General features: G+C 44.8%; 1 protein-coding gene across 1 annotated transcript in view; it reads left to right on the top strand.

Annotated features, from left to right (window-relative positions):
- The window catches only part of RNF32 (ring finger protein 32), a 41,124-nt gene extending 21,158 nt beyond the window's left edge, over positions 1-19,966 (top strand). The window contains exons 8-9 of the mRNA XM_040984236.1: positions 18,912-19,079; positions 19,653-19,966. Of these exons, the coding sequence (XP_040840170.1) occupies positions 18,912-19,079; positions 19,653-19,874 (390 nt within the window). The 3' untranslated portion in view covers positions 19,875-19,966. The remainder of the gene's footprint in view (positions 1-18,911; positions 19,080-19,652) is intronic.
- Positions 19,967-21,168: the final 1,202 nt, after the last annotated feature.

Genomic DNA, 21,168 nt, shown 5'->3' with positions numbered 1-21,168 from the left:
TAAATACCTTTAAGTAGTTGAATCTAGTTTTTCTAGTTGAATCTTAACATTTGAAAAAGTACAATAGGCAATACTCAAAGCACCTTTTCCTTGGCCTTTTAGTGATGCTTGTTTAATCTTTTCAGTTAAATGAGGTAAGTTTTCATGTCCTCTGAACTGAGAGTAAGTGAAGATGCCAGCTTTCCTTTCTTCCGGCTTTAATGAAAATGGAAGGAGACGTTACAATTAAGCTTCCCCAGTGCCACATTATAACAGCAGAGAACTCTCTTTTCTACCCTCTTCTAAACCACTTTTTACCTGCTTACTTTGGGATCTTAGCCATTTTCTATTCCTTGTAATCCATACAAAAAGGGAAAGCATGGCAGAGTGGAAGGAGCCAGCCAGATGTGCGAGCAGCCGATACCTCCGCGCTGCAGCTTTGTAGCTTTGGGCAAATCACAGCAACATTAAGAAACGAACCATTTCTACCTTGCGGCGTTCCCCAAAGGAATGGCTGCACCCGTGAGGAAGCACTGTCATGTCCTGACACGCCTTAGCTTCAGATCGCAAAGACAAAACTCCTGGTCAACGCGCTGCTCTATAGTAATGGGGGGGCGGGGAGGGGAGTCGCATGTACACATCCGTGTAGATCTTTTTCTCAACTTCATTTGTCTAACTGGTACTCCCCTTTGGAATACTGAGTCATAGAAACGTGCTCTTCCCCAAGTGAGGTCATCCCCGTCTTGCTCCCCGATTGTTACTGCCGTCAGCTTGCGAAGCTAACTGGCCACAGTCCTGTCCTTTGGGTGGCGTCATTCCATTTTTACCACAGCAATGCGCTTCAGGAGTTTATCCGAGGCTCCCAGTCCGACCTTGCCAAACTAAAAGTGCTATTCTTTCTGGGTGCCCTCATGCACTTAGCTTAATTTCATGATCCTTCTACTGACCTGGGACAAGGAAGCTTCTTTCAAATGTCCCAGAATGACATTTAGGAATCCTAAAAGTAAATGGCTTTAGACTCAACTATCAGGCAGTATGATTTCTTTGTGTAGATAAGTATCAACAAAAGAAAACCAAGACATTGGCTTACGTGGTGTCACTGTCACAGGTTTAATCAAGTAAAATGTATTTAATTTGCCCTCCAGAGTAGGAAAACCTTAAATGCAATATCAGTATGTGAGCAAATGATCTTAAAATACTGTATATCTTGAAGAGAGGGAAATTGAACCCGTGGCTGGCAAATATTCAGTACTGTGACTTGAGATGCCAAGGCCAGTGTGGAGCAATGAGATGCTTCAACCTTGGAAGAATGAAACCATGAAGAAAGTAAACAATGCTACATTTTTTTAAAGATTTATTTATTTATTGGAAAGGCAGATATACAGAGATGAGGAGAGACAGAGAGGAAGATCTTCCATCCAATGATTCACTCCCCAAGTGAGCGCAACGGCCGATGCTATGCCAATCCAAAGCCAGGATCCAGGAACTTCTTCCGGGTCTCCCACGCAGGTGTAGGGTCCCAAGGCCTCGGGCCATCGTCATTGACTGCTTTCTCAGGCCACAAGCAGGGAGCTGGATGGGAAGCTGGGCTTCCGGGATTAGAACCGGTGCCCATATGGGATCCCAGAGCATTCAAGGCGAGGACTTTAGCTGCTAGGCCAAGCCGCCAGGCCCAATGCTACATTTTTATATGTGAAAAATTACAGTATCCACATCATTGGTGTTACCCCATAACATGACTCGGTAGCAAAGGAGTTAGGGAAAGTGCTAAGGGTGCTAGTTAATGACCCCCTCCTCCCATTTGTTTATGAGAGTCCTGTCAACAGTCTGCCACCTTTCAGTCCTGCCTGAGTCCATGCCACACATCGACAGTTGACAGGGGAAGTAGCAAAGTCTCAGTCATTTACTGCATATAAAGAATGTGCCATCTTCCCTCTTCTTGACATGTTACCATTCTTCTTGCTGTTTAAAAAGCAGTATGTTGGGGCTGGTGCTGTGGCATAGCAAGTTAAGCTGCCACCCGCAGCACTGGCATCCCAAATGGGTTCTGGTTTGAATCCCAGTTGCTCCACTTCCCATCCAGCCCCTGCTAAGACACCTGAGAAAACAGCAGAAGATGGCCAAGGCCCTTGGGCCCCTGCTCCCACATGACAGACGTGTATGAAGCTCCTGGTTTCTGGCTTCAACCTGGCCACCAGCCATCTGGGGAGTGAATCAGAAGATATAAGATTCTCTTTCTCTCTTTCCTTGATCTCTCAGTTAAAAAAAAAAAGAAAGAAAGAAAGAAAGAAAGAAAGGAAGGAAGGAAGGAAGGAAGGAAGGAAGGAAGAAAGGAAGAAAGGAAGAAAGGAAGAAAGGAAGGAAGAAAGAAAGAAAGAAAGAAAGAAAGAAAGAAAGAAAGAAAGAAAGAAAGAAAGAAAGAAAGAAAGAAAGAAAGAAAGAAAGAAAGAAAGAAAGAACAGAAGTAAAGCAATATGCAGACTTACCCCAGTGGGCTCTGATGATCCTGGTCCAGCAGTCAAAACAACAGGCCCAACTTCACGTGCAGTCCTGCTGCCCACTCCCCGCAGGAGGCATGTGTCTCTGGCCAGTTCTTCATGTTCTGAATACTGTCTCTGACCTTCCATCAGTCTCCAGCGTTGTTCATTTTAAATTCTATAAATGACTGTCTTCCAGAATAGTCTTTCAGCCTTTTATATTCTTTTCATGCTTTGTATCAAATTCAGGAGTCTCACAGTCAGTCTCAAAATCATTCTAAGTAATTGCTCACATGTAATAATATAATGGCTCTTCAGTAAAAATCATTCGTTGCTTTTCCACAAAATTTAAATAAATTTGACAATGATTTTTGCCTTATATACTTAAGATGTTTGTTACAGTTTTATTATCTTATGATAACTTTGAATACGTAACTAACATGGCCTTCACTGAGGCAGTCACATGACTCGATTGATTGTGCTGGCTGCACCACTGTGCGTGATTTGGTGATACACAACGAGATGAGTTTCCATTTGCTAGTCTATAAAATATCGAAGACCGGCTGTGGATAGGGTTATTTTCAGAAGACAGAATGTCTTTCAGAGTAAGCATCTTTGAAGTCCCTGACCTGAAGCGAAGATGGCTCTGTGGTGCTGCGGGGCCAACCTGTGCCGGGGTGGCCACCAACAGGTCGGCCTCACTGCTCAGTGTTTTTCAGGGAAAGAATATTGACTGTATATTTACCCGCCAACGTTTAACCCTAGAATCATTCTTCTTAGTGCTTTTTAACCTTTGCAAATAAGTCCTCCCTACTAAGTAAACATATTTTCAGTTTCTTAAGGAGAGATAAGGAAAACCAAACCCAGCTGGCAGGTGAATGGAGCGTTTTCTCCTCATCCTCACCCAGCACCACTTCAAGGGATGGCCTCCTGCTTGCACGGGCTCCCTGAGATGGCAAGCCCGGTGGCCCCAAAAGGATGCGTGAGGCCTCAGTCCTTATTTGTGAAGCCAGTATCTCCCACAAGCTCTTTTATGAGAAGGGTTGTCACATTGATAGCTCTTCCTGTCCCTTATTTCTGAGTTCCCACAAGTCTTTTATTATTTCTTCTCTGCCCAGTCCACCCATTCTGCTGTATTGCTGTTCAGGATACTCCATTGCTTTACATTTTCATCTCTTACCTGCCCTGTACCTGTTCCAAGCACTCTAACGCACCCTTCTTGTTGCTCATTAATATTATCTGTGCCCTTGTCTAAAGTAAAAATATAACTATTTTCAAGGTCTAGTTTCCAAGTATTTGTCCAGCTTGTTTGGTCTTCTCTAAACCTCTGTTGTATATTGAATACCATCCAAAAGGTAGAAAAGGGAAAAGAATAAATTACGTTTGAGCATGTATTACACACATCTGGTTTTTCCTCTGGAGCTTTTAAAGGTGGGCCCCCAACATTTTGGTTAGCTAATCACTTATGCTGACTATCCAAGGATAAACTGATAAGCAAACCAGATTTTGGGAGGGGAAGGCAGGCAGGGCAGGGGAGAGAAATATTGAAACTAAACTCTGCAACTTCTTCAGGACAGTGACTTTCAGTCTTCCTCAATTCCCAAGAAGAAATACACTCTGTACAATAACCCAGGGGATGCATGCTCCTATCAGAAATAAATTCTGCACGAAACAACACCTACCCTTACGACATCAATCAATTGTTTTACTCTATTCCATTTCCAAAATACAGGACTTACCGCATTAATGTAAGTCACTCTTGGACAGTATTTGTCAGTGTCCCCTTTGCATATAAATAAATACACCTTAAGTAGAAGTAATGTTCTCATCCTCTAGAGACAGCCTTGCCTTGTTCACTGGTCACATACAGAGTGGGGAGAGGCAAGATAGATAAACAAATTGAGATCGCATTAAGGTTGTACTTCACACTTGCTGTATAATTAAACTGAATGATTGTTTTTGCTTTCAAGTTTTAATCGTCTGTAGAATTCAAGAATTTTCAGGTCTCTCTGCTAGGTCCCCGATTCATCCCTGAAGTTTCCTTATACCATGCTTTTGCTCACTTATCCTGTGTGAAATATGCACCCCTCCTGTTAAATTCATAAGGAATGAATCTAATATAACACAGTATATCAGCAGTAGGCATATGTTATTGTCACAGCTTCTGGCTGCCTACCCCGGTGCAATTCCAGGGTCGTCCTCTATGATGAAGTCTGCTTCTTAGTCATTGACCATTATGGCACTTGGCACCTTGATGATTTTTTTTTCTACCTAGCCAACTTTATCCTCTGAGAGATATTCGTGAAAAAGTTCAATCTGTAAATTACAAATGATAACCTGCTCACTGGAATCTGTTGGAGTGGACTGTTGAATTCCACATTTCTGGGGAAAAAAAAAAAGATGGGCATTTGAAGTAGTGGACTCAGCAAAATAAATCTCTTTCCTCCACATGGGTGGGCAGTCCCCAAGCCCTTGAAGGACAAGCTAAGGAAGGGGAAAACCCTGGCACTTTCTGGCCACTTGAACTGGGATGCTGAGCCCAGCGCCCATCTTGGAGTCTTGTGACTGCCTCCCATCCAGCCTTCTGTCAGTGCACCTGCAAGGCAGCACATTGTGGCCTATGTGCTTGGGAGTCTTGCTGCTCTGGTAGGAAACCCGGATGGCAGAGAGGAGAGACAGAGAGGAAGATCTTCCGACTACTGATTCACTCCCCAAGTGAGCGCAACGGGCCGATGCTATGCCAATCCGAAGCCAGGAGCCTCTTCCGGGTCTCCCACGCGGGTGCAGGGTCCCAAAGCCTTGGGCCATCCTCAACTGCTTTCCCAGGCCACAGGCAGGGAGCTGGAAGGGAAGCGGGGCTGCCGGGATTAGAACCAGCACCCATATGGGATCCCGGGCGTGCAAGGCGAGGACCTTAACCACTGCGCCACCGTGCAGGGCCCTGTGTGTGTGTTTCTTAATTTCAATCATATAAGCAAACTACACCAATAAAACACGATCTGTAGTTTTAAAATATAAAGATAAGTTCTGACAGAAGAGAAACAGAGTGTAGTTTCTAATCCCTAGAGAATTGAGCATGGGTAGGAATGGGGAAAAATGGAAAAGTGGAAAATAGGGAGAATGATAGCAACAGAAATGGACTGAGCAAAATGAAAATCACAACAAAATCCATTTAAGTGACATTGCAAATTTAGCATCTAAAGTGAGATTGGAAATTTAGAATCGACCTCATTCCCTGATGTTAACAACAAGAAAACGAGTGGTTTGTGATAAGTAACTAAAGTTTCGTGTAGAGGAAAATTAGTACAGCACGCTTGCTGATGCCAAGAAAGATTCAAGGTGTGGAACCAACCACTAAAATCAGCAATTTAGCAAAGCAACACTACAGCCAATAGCTGGTTAAAGACAACCGATTTCTCACTAGATTTTCTTCTTTTTTTTTTTTTACGATTTATTTATTTATTGGAAAGGCAGATATACAGAGAGGAGGAGAGACAGAGAGGAAGATCTTCCGTACGATGATTCACTCCCCAAGTGAACACAATGGCCGATGCTATGACGATCCGAAGCCAGGATCCAGGAGCCTCTTCCGGGTCTCTCACGCGGGGGCAGGGTCCCAAAGCATTGGGCCATCCTTGACTGTTTTCCCAGGCCACAAGCAGGGAGCTGGATGGGAAGTGGAGCTGCCGGGATTAGAACCAGCACCCCTATGGGATCCCAACATGTTCAAGGCAAGGACTTTAGCCTCTAGGCCACACCACTGGGCCCTTAGGTTTTCTTCTTAAAATACCCGTAAGAGGGGCTGATTTGCGGCCTGGCATCACCTCTGTTGTAGTGCTATTTCCAGTTCTGACTGCTCTGCTTCTGACCCACGTCCCTGCTCATGTGCCTGGAAGAGGCGGCCCCCGGTCACTGCTGTGTGACAGCGGAAGTTCTGGCTGCTCCTGGCTTCAGCTTGATGCAGCCACTGGGGCAGTAAGCCAGCAAACCAGCAAATGGAATGTCCTTCTCTCTGCTGCTCTACCTTTCAGATAAATACTTCTTTTTTAAAACATAAAAATTAAAATCAAGAAAGACAGCAAGATGAAATCTCACCACGGTTAAAATAAATTAAGCAGGATATCTGAAAGGCGGCATGAGTGCATATGTAGAAATTCTTTTAAAAGCATGCCACTTGTGGCATTAAATCTGAAAATGAAAAATTGCTTTCTACAAAAGTAGCAAACATAAAAAATTTAAGTAGTGACAGGAAAATTATTTCCATATCTGTTTTTACTGAAGAGACATTAAATAATACTTCATTTTAATTCCCCATCATTAGAGTCAGCAAAGCAGAAGTAGAATGAAATTTCCTTTTTAAAACAAAAACTATGCATCAGAAACTAGAAGCGCATTGTTTTCAAAAACCAAAACCCTGAAGATCTGAAACTGTCATGTTTTTGTCAGTCTTTGCTAATGCAATAATGCACATAAATAAAACACATCTGTGTGACAAGGGTGCGACACAAAGTCCATGAAGAGTGTGGTGAGTGGCCATACACGCCACCCTCCCCACAACTTAAATATGTTTGCAACTTTAAATCAAAGAACTATTTCAATGTTTCATTATTTATTAGTTGACATACAGATAGTTCTAACCGCAGCTGACTCATTCCCCAGATACCTGTAACAGGTGGGGCTGGGCTGAGGGCCAAAGCGTGGAGCCAGGAATTGGGCCCACACCTCCCTCACTGGGGGCAGGAATCAATCATTCGAACCATCGCTGCTGGCACCCCCCGCCCCCGGGTTCTGCGTTAGCGTTAACCTGGAACTTGGAACCAGGCTTGGCACTCAAGCCCAAGTACTCCAATGCAGGCGTCACAATTGCTAGAAATTTAGCACATATTAGACATTTCACAGAGAAAACTGTACAGTGCCCATTTAGGATTTAAGTTCTGAATTATCTGTGAAGCAGTAGTTTTTAAATCTGACAGCAGTGTGAAACCATCAGCTATGTTTATATATTTTTTTGGAGGTTTATTTACTTTTATTGGAAAAGAGAGAAGATGAGCTACAGAAAGGAAGATCTTCCATCTGCTGATTTACTCCCCAAGGTGCCACAACAGCCAGAGCTGAGCCAATCCGAAGCCAGGAGCCAGGAGCTTCTTCCAGGTCTCCCACACGGGTGTAAGGTCCAGGGTCCCAAGGCCTTGGCCCATCTTCAACTGGTTTCCCAGGCCACAAGCAGGGAGCTGGATGGGAAGCGGCCTGCCGGGATTAGAACTAGTGCCCATATGGGATCCCGGCACATTAATGGCAAGGACTTTAGCTACTATGCTATTGCACCTGGCCACTAAGATTTATTGATTTGAAAGGTAGAATGATGGAGAGGGGGAGACTTGGGGATGGAGAGCTCTTCCATCCACTGACTCAGACTGCCCTGAGGAGCAGGGCGGTGCCAGAGCCAAACTGAGGGCACCCTGCGAGTCTCCCATCGGCAGGCAGCCCAGCACTGGGACGTCTTCCACGGCTTTCCCACGAGCACTGGCAGGCAGCTGGATTGGAAGCAGTCCTGGACTCAGGACTGATGTGACATGCCAGCAACGCTGGCAGCAGCTTCACCTGGGCCCCAAGGCTCCTCCTGGCAGCTTCACCTGGGCCCCAAGGCTCCTCCTGGCAGCTTCACCTGGGCTCCAGGGCTCCTCCTGGCAGCTTCACCTGGGCCCCAAGGCTCCTCCTGGCAGCTTCACGTGGGCCCCAAACTCACCCTGGCAGCTTCGCCTGGGCTCCAGGGCTCCTCCTGGCAGCTTCACCTGGGCCCCAAGGCTCCTCCTGGCAGCTTCGCCTGGGCCCCAAGGCTCCTCCTGGCAGCTTCACCTGGGCTCCAGGGCTCCTCCTGGCAGCTTCACCTGGGCCCCAAGGCTCACCCTAGCAGTTGCATTTCTAAGTCATATCTTCATTCTGACCATTGGTAAGTTTCAAATCAGTGCAAATTAATTTTTGTTTTTAATATTAAAATTCTGAATCACTGTTAACATCACTGCCTGATATCAAGAAGGCGGGTGTTCGGAATGGCAGTGAAGATGCTGCTGGCAACACTCACGTTGCCATAGCAGAGACCCTGGGTTCAAGTCCTGGCTCGACTCCGCATTCCAGCTTCCTAGCGACGGGCACCATGAGGGACAGCAGTGACAGTCCAAGTGATTAGTTATTGCCTTCCAAATGGGAGACCCAGACTGAGTCCCAGCTTCCTGGTTTTGACCTAGTCCAGCCCTGGGAAGAGGACCAGCTCTGACGCAAGAGCTGTGTCTCTCTGTCTCTCTGTTTTCAATCTCTCTGCCTTGCAAATAACAGAAAAAGAATCCAATAAAACCAAAGGAAGAAATTGTAACCCGTTCTCCTTTCTCCCTAAACAACCATTCCAGCTCTGTGGCCCGGTGGCTCTCAGGCGCTTGGAAAGTGACACAGCTGTGGAGGAAGTTTAAGACTTTCATAGTCATTGCTGACTTGTAAAGCCTTTTTATTTTCCCAAAGTAAGAGTTTTCAAAAGCAACAAAACACACATATGCCTTCTGAATCACTTCACACAAGAAAGCCTGCTTTAACACCAGCAAAGTACAAAGTCCCTGGCCACACCCTAAAGGATATTCCTTTTCACTGCAGACATTTAGCTGTATAAACATTTCACTTCATTGAATTTCCTTTTTTTTTCCCCCCCTTTGTTGGCTGATAGGTGAAAACTTTGCCATACATGGGAACCACTGGCTTAGACGGAAGATGGATTACCTTCAGGGAAAAACAGGCCCAGTCAATAAAAGAGAAAAAGCAAAGTGCTATAATAGTCGATTCGATATTTTTAGACACAATAAATTAGGAAGTGTTTCATTGTTTCAAGATCTTACAAAGATGGATATGAGTTTAATTTTCTAGATTAGATTAGCTCCAACCATTTTATTTTTCTGAATTCATCTTTTTTGCTTGTGAGTTAATGAAGTCTTTGTTTCTCAGGCATCTATTCGGTGAGTGCGAAGTCGTTAGTAAAGTTCAGGGGGTTTCTTTCTACAGTAGGACTACTTCCCGCACAGAAGGTGTGTGTTCGCAAATAAATGCCTTACTGCGAAGCCCTGGCATGTTCCTACCGAAACTGAACCACAGAAAAATGATGTCAAGCTAACAACACAGGCTTTTGTTTTTCCATACACCGCAGCCTTGTGGGAAGAACGAAAAAGGTCAAATGTTGAGTTTTGTACCCATAAGTAAGTGTCCGAAAACTCAAATCCAGCCCCAGAGGCCTTTGTCAGGGAAGGCATTGGAGTTATCGGGGGATGATACAGTGGTCCTGGTGCACATTCACTCCCGCTTTGGCCAGTTCAGATCAAAGAGGCGCAGAAAGGTCAGCAGAGCTGTTGTGCTAATACCCAAGCACCAGTGTGTACAGAAAGCCAGGGTGTCGTCCAGAATGCGCTGGCTGGTCCTTAAATGCCTTTGATCCTTATCTAGAATTTCTGCTAGCATATGTCATATAATTGAGGTATGGTCTTTTATTGCTGCAATTAAAACTTTTCAAATGCATTATATTATCTCCACCCCAGCTAAAAGTCCCGACCATTGTTTAAAAAGTGAGGTTAGCGATTTGTCAGATGCCGCAGTTGACTTTAGGGGCTGCCCGCTCCCACACCCTCCAGCCCCGAGATTTCTCTTCCTTTTTTTTCATTTACATCTCACCAAACAGCATAATGGTCTGCAAGTTTGTTTAGTCCTCTGACTCCCTTTATCACACGGAGATGGCAAACATTCTGTTGCTAACTTGAAGTGGCTCCAAGCAGCAGGACTGGAAGGATATTAAACCAGTAAAAGCTTATCAACTGATTCATTGATACGCTGTAAATTCCAGGCTTTTCATTTTGCTTTTGAGGGTGGCCATAAGTCAACACATTAGTAAGCAATTTGCTGACATCCAAATGGATCACTTACAAAGGCATCTTGGGTAGGCAAAGTTCACCTGGGTACTTTTGTTAGTATTTTTTTTTAATGGTTAGCCAGTATGTTACTTGTAAATGACCAGTAATTGCTTTACATATCAATAGCCCAAACTCTTAAAGTTACTTAGTTTATCAAGTGTCTGAAATAGCAGACTCAAGAAACATATTCCTTCTTTTTAAAAGTGGAAAGTTTCTGTCTGTTTCTGCAGACTGTATAGCATTAATCATTAGTTTTAAAAACTAGAACTAGGTTGACAATAGTTTTTACCTGGGCGCGGGCACTGGCCCCTTAACTACTCAGGTTGTATTATATCCCTCACCTAAAAAGTGAGACAGTTTTTCATGGAAAAAGAGACACTAACCTCATAATAAATTGACATATCGGGAATGTTCAGTCATTGTTACTCATGGGACACTCATGTTGAATGAACTGCAACAGATGGTAAATATATATACACTGACTTGCCTTTCAAACAAATGTATCCTTTCAAACACTTGATGCTGTAAGAATAAGAACAGTCATGCCAGTTCATGTTTCCACATTTGCCATAAATATACACTGAAGGCATTCAGTATAGTTAGTAACAAGCTAATGTCAGTTTTGTGACTGAAGGTTGATGCTTATGTCTTAGTGAACTTCACACTGGAAATAACTCCAAAATAATTCTAAACAAGCATTCTTCTTTTTTTTTTTACTCCCCCCCCCCGAAAAAGAAATCTCTCCTGTACTTCCTTGGAATATGCACATTTAGAGTATCTGTCCTCATTTCTAATCTATTACAAAGCTAAAGTTGAATTTTTTTTCATTATTGTTATTGAATACTAAGGAAGGGCCTAACAAAAATGAGTCAAAGGCTTTCTGTCGAAGGTACTCCATCGGGAAATGAGGAACACACACAGACGAAATAACACAATGATACACGTCTAACTGAGAGGCCAGAGGAATACTGTGAGAGCTCGAAGAACAGAGATGCAGGGATACAGGGATGCGTGGGGAGAACTTCCAGTAGTCATTCATCTGAATGAAGGCAAGGAAGCGGAAAGAACGATTATTCACAAAACTGAATAAGCTAATTTGATGAGACCAAGGGATTCATAGAGAAGAACAGTGAGAGGAAGGTTTGGTAGCTTACACATAATGAAACTCCATTCGAAGTTTGGTTTTGTTTTTGAGAGATGGAGCGGTTCATTGCCTAAGTGCTCACCAGAGCCAGGGGCCCACATCTGGGAGCCAGGAAAGATTTCCAGATGTGTGGGTGACAGGAACCCAATGAACTGGAGTCATCCCTGCTGCCTGGCGGGGTTCACAATTGCAGCAAGCTGGAGTGGAGGCACTGGAGGCTCGCTGTTACCGGGTACAGCCATCCTAACTGGTATCTTAACTGGCATCCTAACTGGCTAGGCCATAACACTCATGCCCTCCCTGCCCTCCGTCCTTGGAAGTTACTGACCAAGCATGTCTTGGGTGAAAAGTTTTCTTAGGACATAACACAGAAGAGGGGTAGCAGGTTGTCCGAAGGGAAAGGCCAGTGGCAATGGGCTCCAGTGCTTTGCAGTTTTAATCATGGCCGCTCCGGGGACACCTCCCAAAGCCCTGTCTCTCTCCTTCAGCTCTCCAAAGTCCCTCTTCACACCACCTTCAGGGAGGCCCTCCCACTTCTGCCTCTTTGTTTTGCTCCCAACATGTCTTCCAACTTTTGCTCCAGCACATTCTGCTGAGTCACCAGTTACTTCTTCCTTGTTAAAGGATCACAGTGTCTCATCTGTACCCCCTGCCACCCAGCCTGGGCTGGTAGAGTGACCAGCACATAGCAGCTCAACAATTTCAAGGCTGTTTTAACACCAGCCTTTGTAGAATCTATTGAACATTTTTTGGCCTTCACTACATAAAACCTGTAAGTGGTAGATTAAATTTTAAAAAAAATTTAAATAGAATAAAATGTATTTGCATAGTACGTTAACCACCATTACCTATAAAGAAGGTTGTTTTTTTCTCATTTAATAGTGTTTCTAATTTCTTTTAAAGACGAAAGTACTGGTTGTTAAGTGTGAAAGGAATATTATTTTGTTAGGCAGACTAAATGAATATTAAAATATAAATTTAACTGTGAATAGCAACAACCAAAGTACATCCAAACTTCTCCCCTGGGCTGAGACTTGTAAATTTTACAATTTGTAAAACTGTAACAGAAGGATAGGAGATGCTACTTACAAACTCTACTCCGCAGCCAGAGCTGCCAGCATTTGCTCAGTGCTCCACTCTTTCTCTGTACATGTGTGCTGAGTGCCACTCCACGGTGACTGCTGTTGGCTGCGAGGGCACCCTACCTTCATGGAGTGGAGGAAGGAGACAATAAAATACCTTGGGAAAAATATTAGAAGTTTCAAGCAATAATATGTGTCATGAACAAAAATACAAGGAGAGAAAGGAGACGGTGAATAATGAGGGAGGGGGGCGACGAGGTAGGGATTGCTAAGGAAGGAAACCTTACCAGGGACCCACATAGAGAGAGCATGCCCCAGAACCCTGGAATGGCTGTGCAGGCAGCAGGAGCCTGGCTTTAGGGTGTGCAGGCTGGGAGTGGCAGCCAGGCATGCAGGGGAACCCTTTTCACAATAGGGATCAAAAGAGGATGTTGACCAGCAAGGCCCATTCCCAGGGAAGAGCCACCATGCAGCTCACAGGAGTCCATTTGAGGGAAGTGCTGCTTGGCTGTGTATGGCCTGGGAAAGCAATTTAGGACAGCCCAAAGCCTTGGGACCCTGCACCCACGTGGGAGACTCAGAAGAAGCACCTGGCTCCTGGCTTCAGATTGCTTAGTTCCATCCATTGTGGCCACTGGGGAGTGAACCAGCAGATGGGAGATCTTTCTGTCTCTCCTTCTCTCTGTAAATCTGTTTTTCCAATAAAAATAAATAAATCTTAAAATTTTTAAAAAATATTTATATTTGAAAGGCAAATATAGGGACTAAATGAAGCTAGATTCAACAGCAGTGGCAAAGTACACACAATTTGAGGTAGTCACAATGGGGCTGCCCCTAAAATGACTTTGTCAAAGGAAATTCTATAGAACACCATACGTGAAGATGGAGAATGGCCCCAGATGGGCTGTTAGACATGTGAGTGGGAAAATGTAGGAAGTCTCAGAGACACTGATTGCCAAAGAACAGTAATGCTCATGGCTATAAGGAGAAGAGCTAAAATAGGTGACAAAATCACATCAAATCAAGTTAGAATGTTCTAAGATTCTTGCACAGTTTCTAAGGACAAAAGTATTAATTAATTTTAGATTTTGTACATTGCTAGGGTGACACCTAAGAGGATAGAAGTTGGTTTTTATCTTCAAAGTAGGAAAGAGGAAAAACGGAAATAGAAAATTTTAAGTGAAAAGGAGAAATAAAATACAGAAAGACTATCCCTAACAAGACAAATGGGAAACACAGGGCAGTGTGGGTACATCCTTAACAGAGTGCCAGCAATTATAAAAATTGGACTAAATGCCCTGGATTTAAAAATATATATATATCCATTACTTAGAAGAGAAGCATGAAAACTAGGTGAAAACTATTTGAAAACACCACATGGTTTTAGTAAAATAAAAACACAGCTCCTGACCTTCAGGAACTGCTTTGTAATGAAATTTTAAAAAAAGACGACATGAATTGCACAGAGACTGCCGTGGACAGGAGGCACACATCACTCAGGTGACATCTAGCAGGGGACCTTGGGAACTTTGCGTTAGTGGTTGCACTTAGGAGTCACCTAACCCAGTTGTTCCAACCGAATACACTCTTCCTGTGCAAGCAGTCTGAAGGAAACAGACCTTGGAAAATCCTGTGTGATGCCGTCTTTAGCAGTTTAACTTCAAGTTGCAGTTATTCACATAACATCGGAAAGGTTAGGATTCTTTGAGTTAGCCTACTGAGTGACGTAACATGGAACACAGCTGAGACTTTAAATATGGTCTGTTTCTCTCTGAAGTGACTTTGGAAAGCTTCCTCACATAGACCTCTTCCTCTTGGAGAGGAGAGGTTGTCCCCCAGGAGTAATGCCTAAAGCAGTGTCAAGTAACTACCTCTGAGCAAGTTTGATGGGGGCAGGAGGTAGGATGGCTCAATGGCATAGCATGCTAATCTTCCACCTGCAGCATTAGCATCTCCTGTGAGCACTAGTTCTTGTCCTGGCTGCTCCACTTACTATCCAGCTCCCTACCTAGGAAAGCAGTGGAGGAAGACTCAAGTCCTTGGGTCTCCATGTGCTTTTTTTTTTTTTTTTTTTAGGTTTACTTATTTTTATCGGAAAGGCAGATATACAGAGAGGAGGAGAGACAGAGAGGAAGATCTTCTTCCGCTGTTTCACTCCCCAAGCAGCTGCAATGGCTGGAGCTGGGCGCCTCCTCCAGGTCTCCCATGCGGTGCAGGGTCCCAAAGCATTGGGCCATCCTTGACTGCTTTCCCAGGCCACAGGCAGGGAGCTGGAAGGGAAGCGGGGCTGCCAGGATTAGAACCGGCACCCTTATGGGATCTTGGCGCGTTCAAGGTGAGGACTTTAGCTGCTACACTATTGCACTGGGGCTGGATCTCTATGTTCTATGGGAAACCCAAAAGAAGCTGCTGGCTTCCAGCTATGGACTGGCCCAGCTCCAGTCATTGCAGCCATTTGAGAAGTAAAGCAGTAGATTGAAGATCTTCCTTCTGTCTCCTCCTCTCTCTCTAACTCTAATTTCCAAGCAAAATAAATAAATATTCATGTAGCTGCAATGGCCCGAGCTGAGCTGATCCAAAGCCAGGAGCCAGGAGCTTTTTCCGGGTCTCGCATGGTGATATAGGGTCCTTGACTGCCTTCCCAGGCCACAAGCAGAAATCTAGAAGGGAAGTGGAGCAGCCGGGATACAAACCAGCATCCATAGAGGATCCTAGCACATGCAAGCCAAGGACTTCAGCCACACCAGGCCCAAATAAATAAATCTTTTAAAACAAAGTTTGATTAAGTAATTTCATCACAAAAATTCTGTAATCTGAATGCACCTCCCAATGAGCTGCAGGACTCATTGGGGACCACACAGGCTGCTGGTCCCCAACTGCCTGCGTTCTCAATAGCTCGAATGCCACTGGTGTGGGCCGACCTGGAGGGGAGCACTCGCATCCTGTCCAGAGCAGCCATCTGTCCCCACGAGTGCATCTCCTAGGGCAGATAGCACTTGGCTATCTACAACTGTCTTGAGAACCTGCCTCATAATTTGAAATTCTTGGGGAGCTCTGAAATAGCGTGTGATATTTTTCTTAGTTTTGGAGGAATAAAAAGCTCTTGGCTGTTAGCATTTACGGACTAGTCTCTCACGTGTCAAAAGAACCCAGTTTATAGAAGACCCACATTTCAAAGTATTCCTTGGAAAGTAACTATATGTATTTTCAGGAAGTCTTTTTCTTTTTATAAACTATAGGGAGTGCTTCTCCTTTCAGTTGTCTCCTTAGAGATCAAGTAAATTAAAATATAAGTCTTAGGAGACACTATCAGAGCCCTGTGGTCCAGTTTAAGTGGTGTGGAGCCACGTGGCTTCTGAGACCCAGAAATGAGACAGGTGGCAGTGAGAGGAAGTACCCAGGCACATGGAGCATGTCCAGGGGGTGCTGGCGCTGTGGTGTGCTTTGTAAGCAGTGGCTGCAGTGCTGCCATCCCATAAAGGCACGGTTCAAGTCCTAGCTACTCCACTTGTGATCCAACTCCCTGCTCATGCGCCTGGGAAAGCAGCCAAAGGTGGCACACCCAGGTAGGAGACCTGGAGGAAGTTCCTGGCTCCTGGCTTCAGCCTGGCCCAGCTCCAGCAGCTGTGGCCATTGGGGAGTGAACCAGCAAATGAAATATCTCAATCTTTCCCACACTGTCTGTAATTCTGCTTTGAAATAAGTTACACAAATCTTCCAAAAAGCAAAAGAACTGTAAAGTATCTTAATAAATGTGAGCACTAAAAAATTTAAATTTTGTAATCAGTGGTTCCCATTCTATTTCTGGTGGACTGTGTAGATCCACAACACCTCCTAAGTTTTACCAACTTGGAAAGTCTTCAAAAATAATTGGATTGTTAAACATTTTTAAATAAAGCTAGCACTGGGATCAGCAGGTCAAGCTGACAAGTGCAGTGCTGGCGTCCCCCATGAGCACAGCTGGGAGGGCAGCAGATGAGCTGGGTATTTGGCCCTGCAGCCATGGGGGAGACCTGGTTTGGGCCAGGCACAGCCCTGGTTTGTCGTACTCATTTGGGGAATGGATCAATAACAGGACATTTATTTCTCTGCCCTTTTCTCTCAGACACTGATTTTTAAATAAGTAAGTCTCTAAAAGCATAAATAATACTTCAAAAATAATTATACACCACTTTGGGAAGATTAGGGAGAAAAAAATAAAATGAAGCACATTACTTTCCCCATTTTAAGATTTATTTACTTTTTTGGAAGAGATAGGGAGAGAGGTCTTCCATGTGTTGAGTCATCTACCCAAAATACCACAATGGCTGGCTGGGTCAGGCGAAAGCCAGGAGCCGGGGGCTCCATCTGGGCCAGCCAGGGGACACATGAAACAGGAAGCTGGGTTGGAAGCAGACCAGCTGAGACCCAAGTGGGTGCTCTGAAACTGGGTGCCAGTGTCTCAAGTAGTGGCTTAGACCTCAGCACCACATCACTGCCCTCCCTAAAAAATCCTTGCATAAAACCAATCCCGTGTGTCCTCACAGTGGGTTCACATTGCACAGTCATGATCCATGTGACTAAACACAGAATTCACACTACAGGTACATGCACTATAGCAGAAAACCCGTCCCTTCGCTCCGTCTCAGCAGGCGCCGTTCCTCGCCGTCAGGAGGTGACAGCATCCCCTGCCAACCAAGAAAGCTCGATCATTGGTTACGAGAATCGTTGTATTTTTCTCACCTGTATGTATTAAAAACACATTACTTTATACAAAGAACAATCCAATCAAAATGAAAGAATGCTGGCAAGCAAAGATGTAGGATCCAGCGTTAGTTTCCAAATGTCAGGCCACAGCCAGAAAAGTGTGGCCCTGTGCAGTGAGGCTCCCTCTCAGATTAGGACAGACGATGCCAGGGTGTAATGTAGCCACTTGGGTTAAGTCCCAATTCCTGAGGGAATCCCCAGCGCCTATAAAACTGTACTACATAATACAATGTAAGCAACAATTAAAAAAAAAAAAAAAGAAAAGAAAAACACACACAAAAAAGTGACATGTACATAAAAATGCCACATAGCTGATATTAATATATTATTATAACCAGTCATATCTGTTTTTTAACAAAAAATAGAGAAAAAAATTAAAAATTTGTTAGCTGTGAAAAAAAAAAAAAGTCCCAATTCCTGTCTTCTCTCTCCTTTTAGTTTCAAATACATTCTTTGTGCACAGGGAAACCCCCAAACCAAGTCAACTGTTGCGAAGGAAAGCATCTTTTCCCCTACTCAAGTTCTTCAACTGGAGTCCTGTCCACTAGATGAACAAAAGAAAGATCTACAAAAGAGAAAAACACACACGTTCGTTTAACGCAGGTGTCCTGTGACATGAGAGGCTTCGGGGGGAAATGGGGCCCCGACGGCCAGTTCAGCTGGAGCATTTGCGTGCTGTCTGATGAAGGCTGAGAACTGGGACACCAGGAGACCAAGGGACCAATGCACGTGGGGCATGGGATGCCCTGCCAGCCTTGTGCATGGCGGCTCCTTGGAGCATCCCTTGTCTTCGGAGCTCAGGACGCTTCTCCCCTTGGGGCACAGGAAGCCACCTCCCCACAGGAGGGCCTCACGACCTGTCTTCAAGGAGAAGGAGGAGATCAGAATCTCCATCACCTGTCATTCCTTCAGGAAGAAATATTCCTTCCTTAGAATGTGACATCACATAATGAGACTGCATATTGTTTTTAAATTTTATAGATATGAAATTTAAATTTTATAATATATGAATCCCTATATAAAATCTGTATATATGACGTTAAAGTTTTATATATATGAAAGAGAGAGAAGGAGGGCTTTCTTCTCTGTTGGTTCGTCCTCCAAATGCTCCCACAGCCAGGGCTGGGCTGGACGCTCACTCTGGGTCTCCCGTGTGAGCAGTTGGCAGGGATCTAACTGCTTGAACTGGCACCCCTGCCCAGGGCGCGTTTGTAGGAAGGCAGGCACCATCAGGAGCACGGCCAGGCAGAGCCAGGATCTGAATGCACTCTGCTTAGGGGTCAGTAGACAGCCCACGTGGCTGCCGAACCACTGGACCAAATACCCTTTTTAGTTGGTTCTGAGTCGTGCCGAACATTTTCAGTAATGTTAAAATGGATCGCTTCTATTTGTTGCTATTTGTCTGTTCCTCTAAAAAGTATTATTCAAAGATAAGGGCCTGAGGAAAGTAACTGGGTAGATGGATACCCAGGACTCGCTTGAGCCTCCACCAAGAATTCCGAAACGCTGCCTCACCCCGCCCTCCCGCCGGCTCTGTTGTCAGTTCGCAGAAATCAGCCACCGTGTCCTGTGCTCCTACAGCACCAACATAGAGGAGCTCTTCTCGGAAGTCGACCACTGCTTGGCCGTGAACCGAAGCATTCTTCAACAGCTGGATGAAAAGTGCGGCCAGGAGATCACAGGAGAGGCCTGGGAGAAAATCCAAATGCAGGTAGGCTTGGCACCTGGCTCCATGGGCTCAAATCGTGGAGCCCGTCTCAGCCCCCAGGGAGTGATGCGGAGGGCAGGTGGCGAGACAAAGGGTGAGTTTTGCAGAATCCGTTCAGGCGAGGGGAAGCAGGTGGCTGGTGCCCTGGTGGCTCCACACCAGTCAGGGAGTTGGGCTTTCCTCAGTAGTTCAGCGGTGACTGTGCCAAGGTCCCTTCTTATTGAAATGCTCTCGGCTCGCCATCCTGCTTGGACATTCAAAGCTTCAAGTTAGGAAATTGCCAAAATCAGTTCAATAGAGTATTTTAAAAAGCAGAATACATATAACATCAAATGTATATGATAATCCTCAGAGTTGTTTGAGAAAGCATTTTTTTTTTTTAAATTGACTGACCACTGGTGGCCTACCGTTATTCCCCATGCCTTATAAGAGTCGTGGAGTCTGGGTGTCGTAGTATCTTAACACAAAACAAAACCACTCCATTTTGTAGAAGACCGGAGTCTCAATTTCGATCTTTCTCTTCTGGTGAAACGAATGACCTCCCCTAACCCATGGCAATTTTTGTCCTACATGCAGGCCCTTGGCCGGGAGAGCCTCGAATGTTCCATTTGCCTCTCCCCACTGTCACTCAGCGGCCACCGCGAGCCCCGCCGGGAGACGGTGCTCCTGTCCTGCTCGCACCTGTTCCACCACGCGTGTCTCCTCGCCCTGGAGGAGTTCTCCCTGGGAGACAGTTTTCCTTTGCATGTCTGTCCACTCTGCCGCTCCTGCTATCAAAAGAAAATACTAGAATGCTGATTGCTCATCCCGGAAATACCGAGGGGCGGGAGTCGGGGGAAGCTTATCTTTATCTTGGCAAATTCTGTGAAAAATTACAACGTAATTTATTCCCTGATGAACTAAACTCTGTGTAGTTCTATATGGGAAATCAAATTGTATTTTAAAAACTGGTAGCCTGTATAGCTTTTGTCTTTACAGCACACAAATGTTAAAGTGTTGAATGTAGTCACTTGAAATAAATGATAGCAAAAGTAATGATAATGGGACTTAGAATTCTCAGTAAGGCTAGTGTCTGACCAGCAAGCTAAGAAACACTAAATAAGTCTCAAATATATATCTTAAATCAAATAATATATCTTAAATCCTGTTATTCCAAATACAAATAATCAGTTAATTTCTGCGTGATGCTGTTGAAGTTGTGTCTTTTGAATGTGTGGACGTAAGATATGAAATATTCAGTGATAATCAATATCATAAAATGGATTTTAATGATTTCCTGAAATACAAAACCCATGCAGAGAAACCATGAGTATTCTTTGATGAGAAATGCTGTCCGAGTATCCCAGGAACTTGGGGGCCAGGAACCACCCCAACCCCTGCAGGTCCCCAAATCTGAATCCACCAATCCCTCGTGCGAAATGGCATAGTACAAAGTACAAGCTCTTACTCTAAGTCATCACTGCTTACTTACCATCTTCACACACTATCAATGCCCTACAAATACTTCCTATCACTATTGCTTAGAGAAGAAAATGTCTGTACATATTCAATACACATATTAATATTCATTCAAGTTTTACCAAATTATTTCTGATTTATGGGTGGGTGAACTAATGCAGGAGTGACCCCACAGATACACAGCGCCAACGGCACCGGGCACTAGGGCATTCATAATAACTGCCAGAGATGTGTGGGATGGGTCACCCTGGCTGCTGCAATACCAGTGGCTCGCCAGAGAAAAACGTTGTTTCTAGGCTGCCAATCCCTGTCAGCAGCTGAGCGGAACGAGGGGTGTGCCCTGCAAGGCCCTTCAAGCTCCCCGACTCTCGAGGCTCTCCCTTGTGCCCAGAGCTCCCTACTCAGCGTGCTCTTCTGTCTGCAGAAGCACAGCGATGGCTGGAGCCCTGCCCAGGAAGTGGCACGATTGGGGGCAGCAGCACACCTGGGTGCCAGAGGAAGAGGGTTCAGAATAACCCACTGTGGCAGGTCTCAGGAAGGATCCAAATGCTTGCTTGTATTTCCTTATCTCATTCTTTACAACTTGTGCATGTTTCATGACTTACCCTATGTTTATATAAAAAGCATGAATAAT

This window comes from Ochotona curzoniae, unplaced genomic scaffold, assembly GCF_017591425.1.
Source record: "Ochotona curzoniae isolate NIBS_2020 unplaced genomic scaffold, NIBS_Ocur_1.0 contig_4105, whole genome shotgun sequence".
NCBI classification, from domain to species: domain Eukaryota; kingdom Metazoa; phylum Chordata; class Mammalia; order Lagomorpha; family Ochotonidae; genus Ochotona; species Ochotona curzoniae.
The sequence above is the reverse complement of the archived record's forward strand: the minus strand, read 5'-3'. Positions and strand labels throughout refer to the sequence as shown.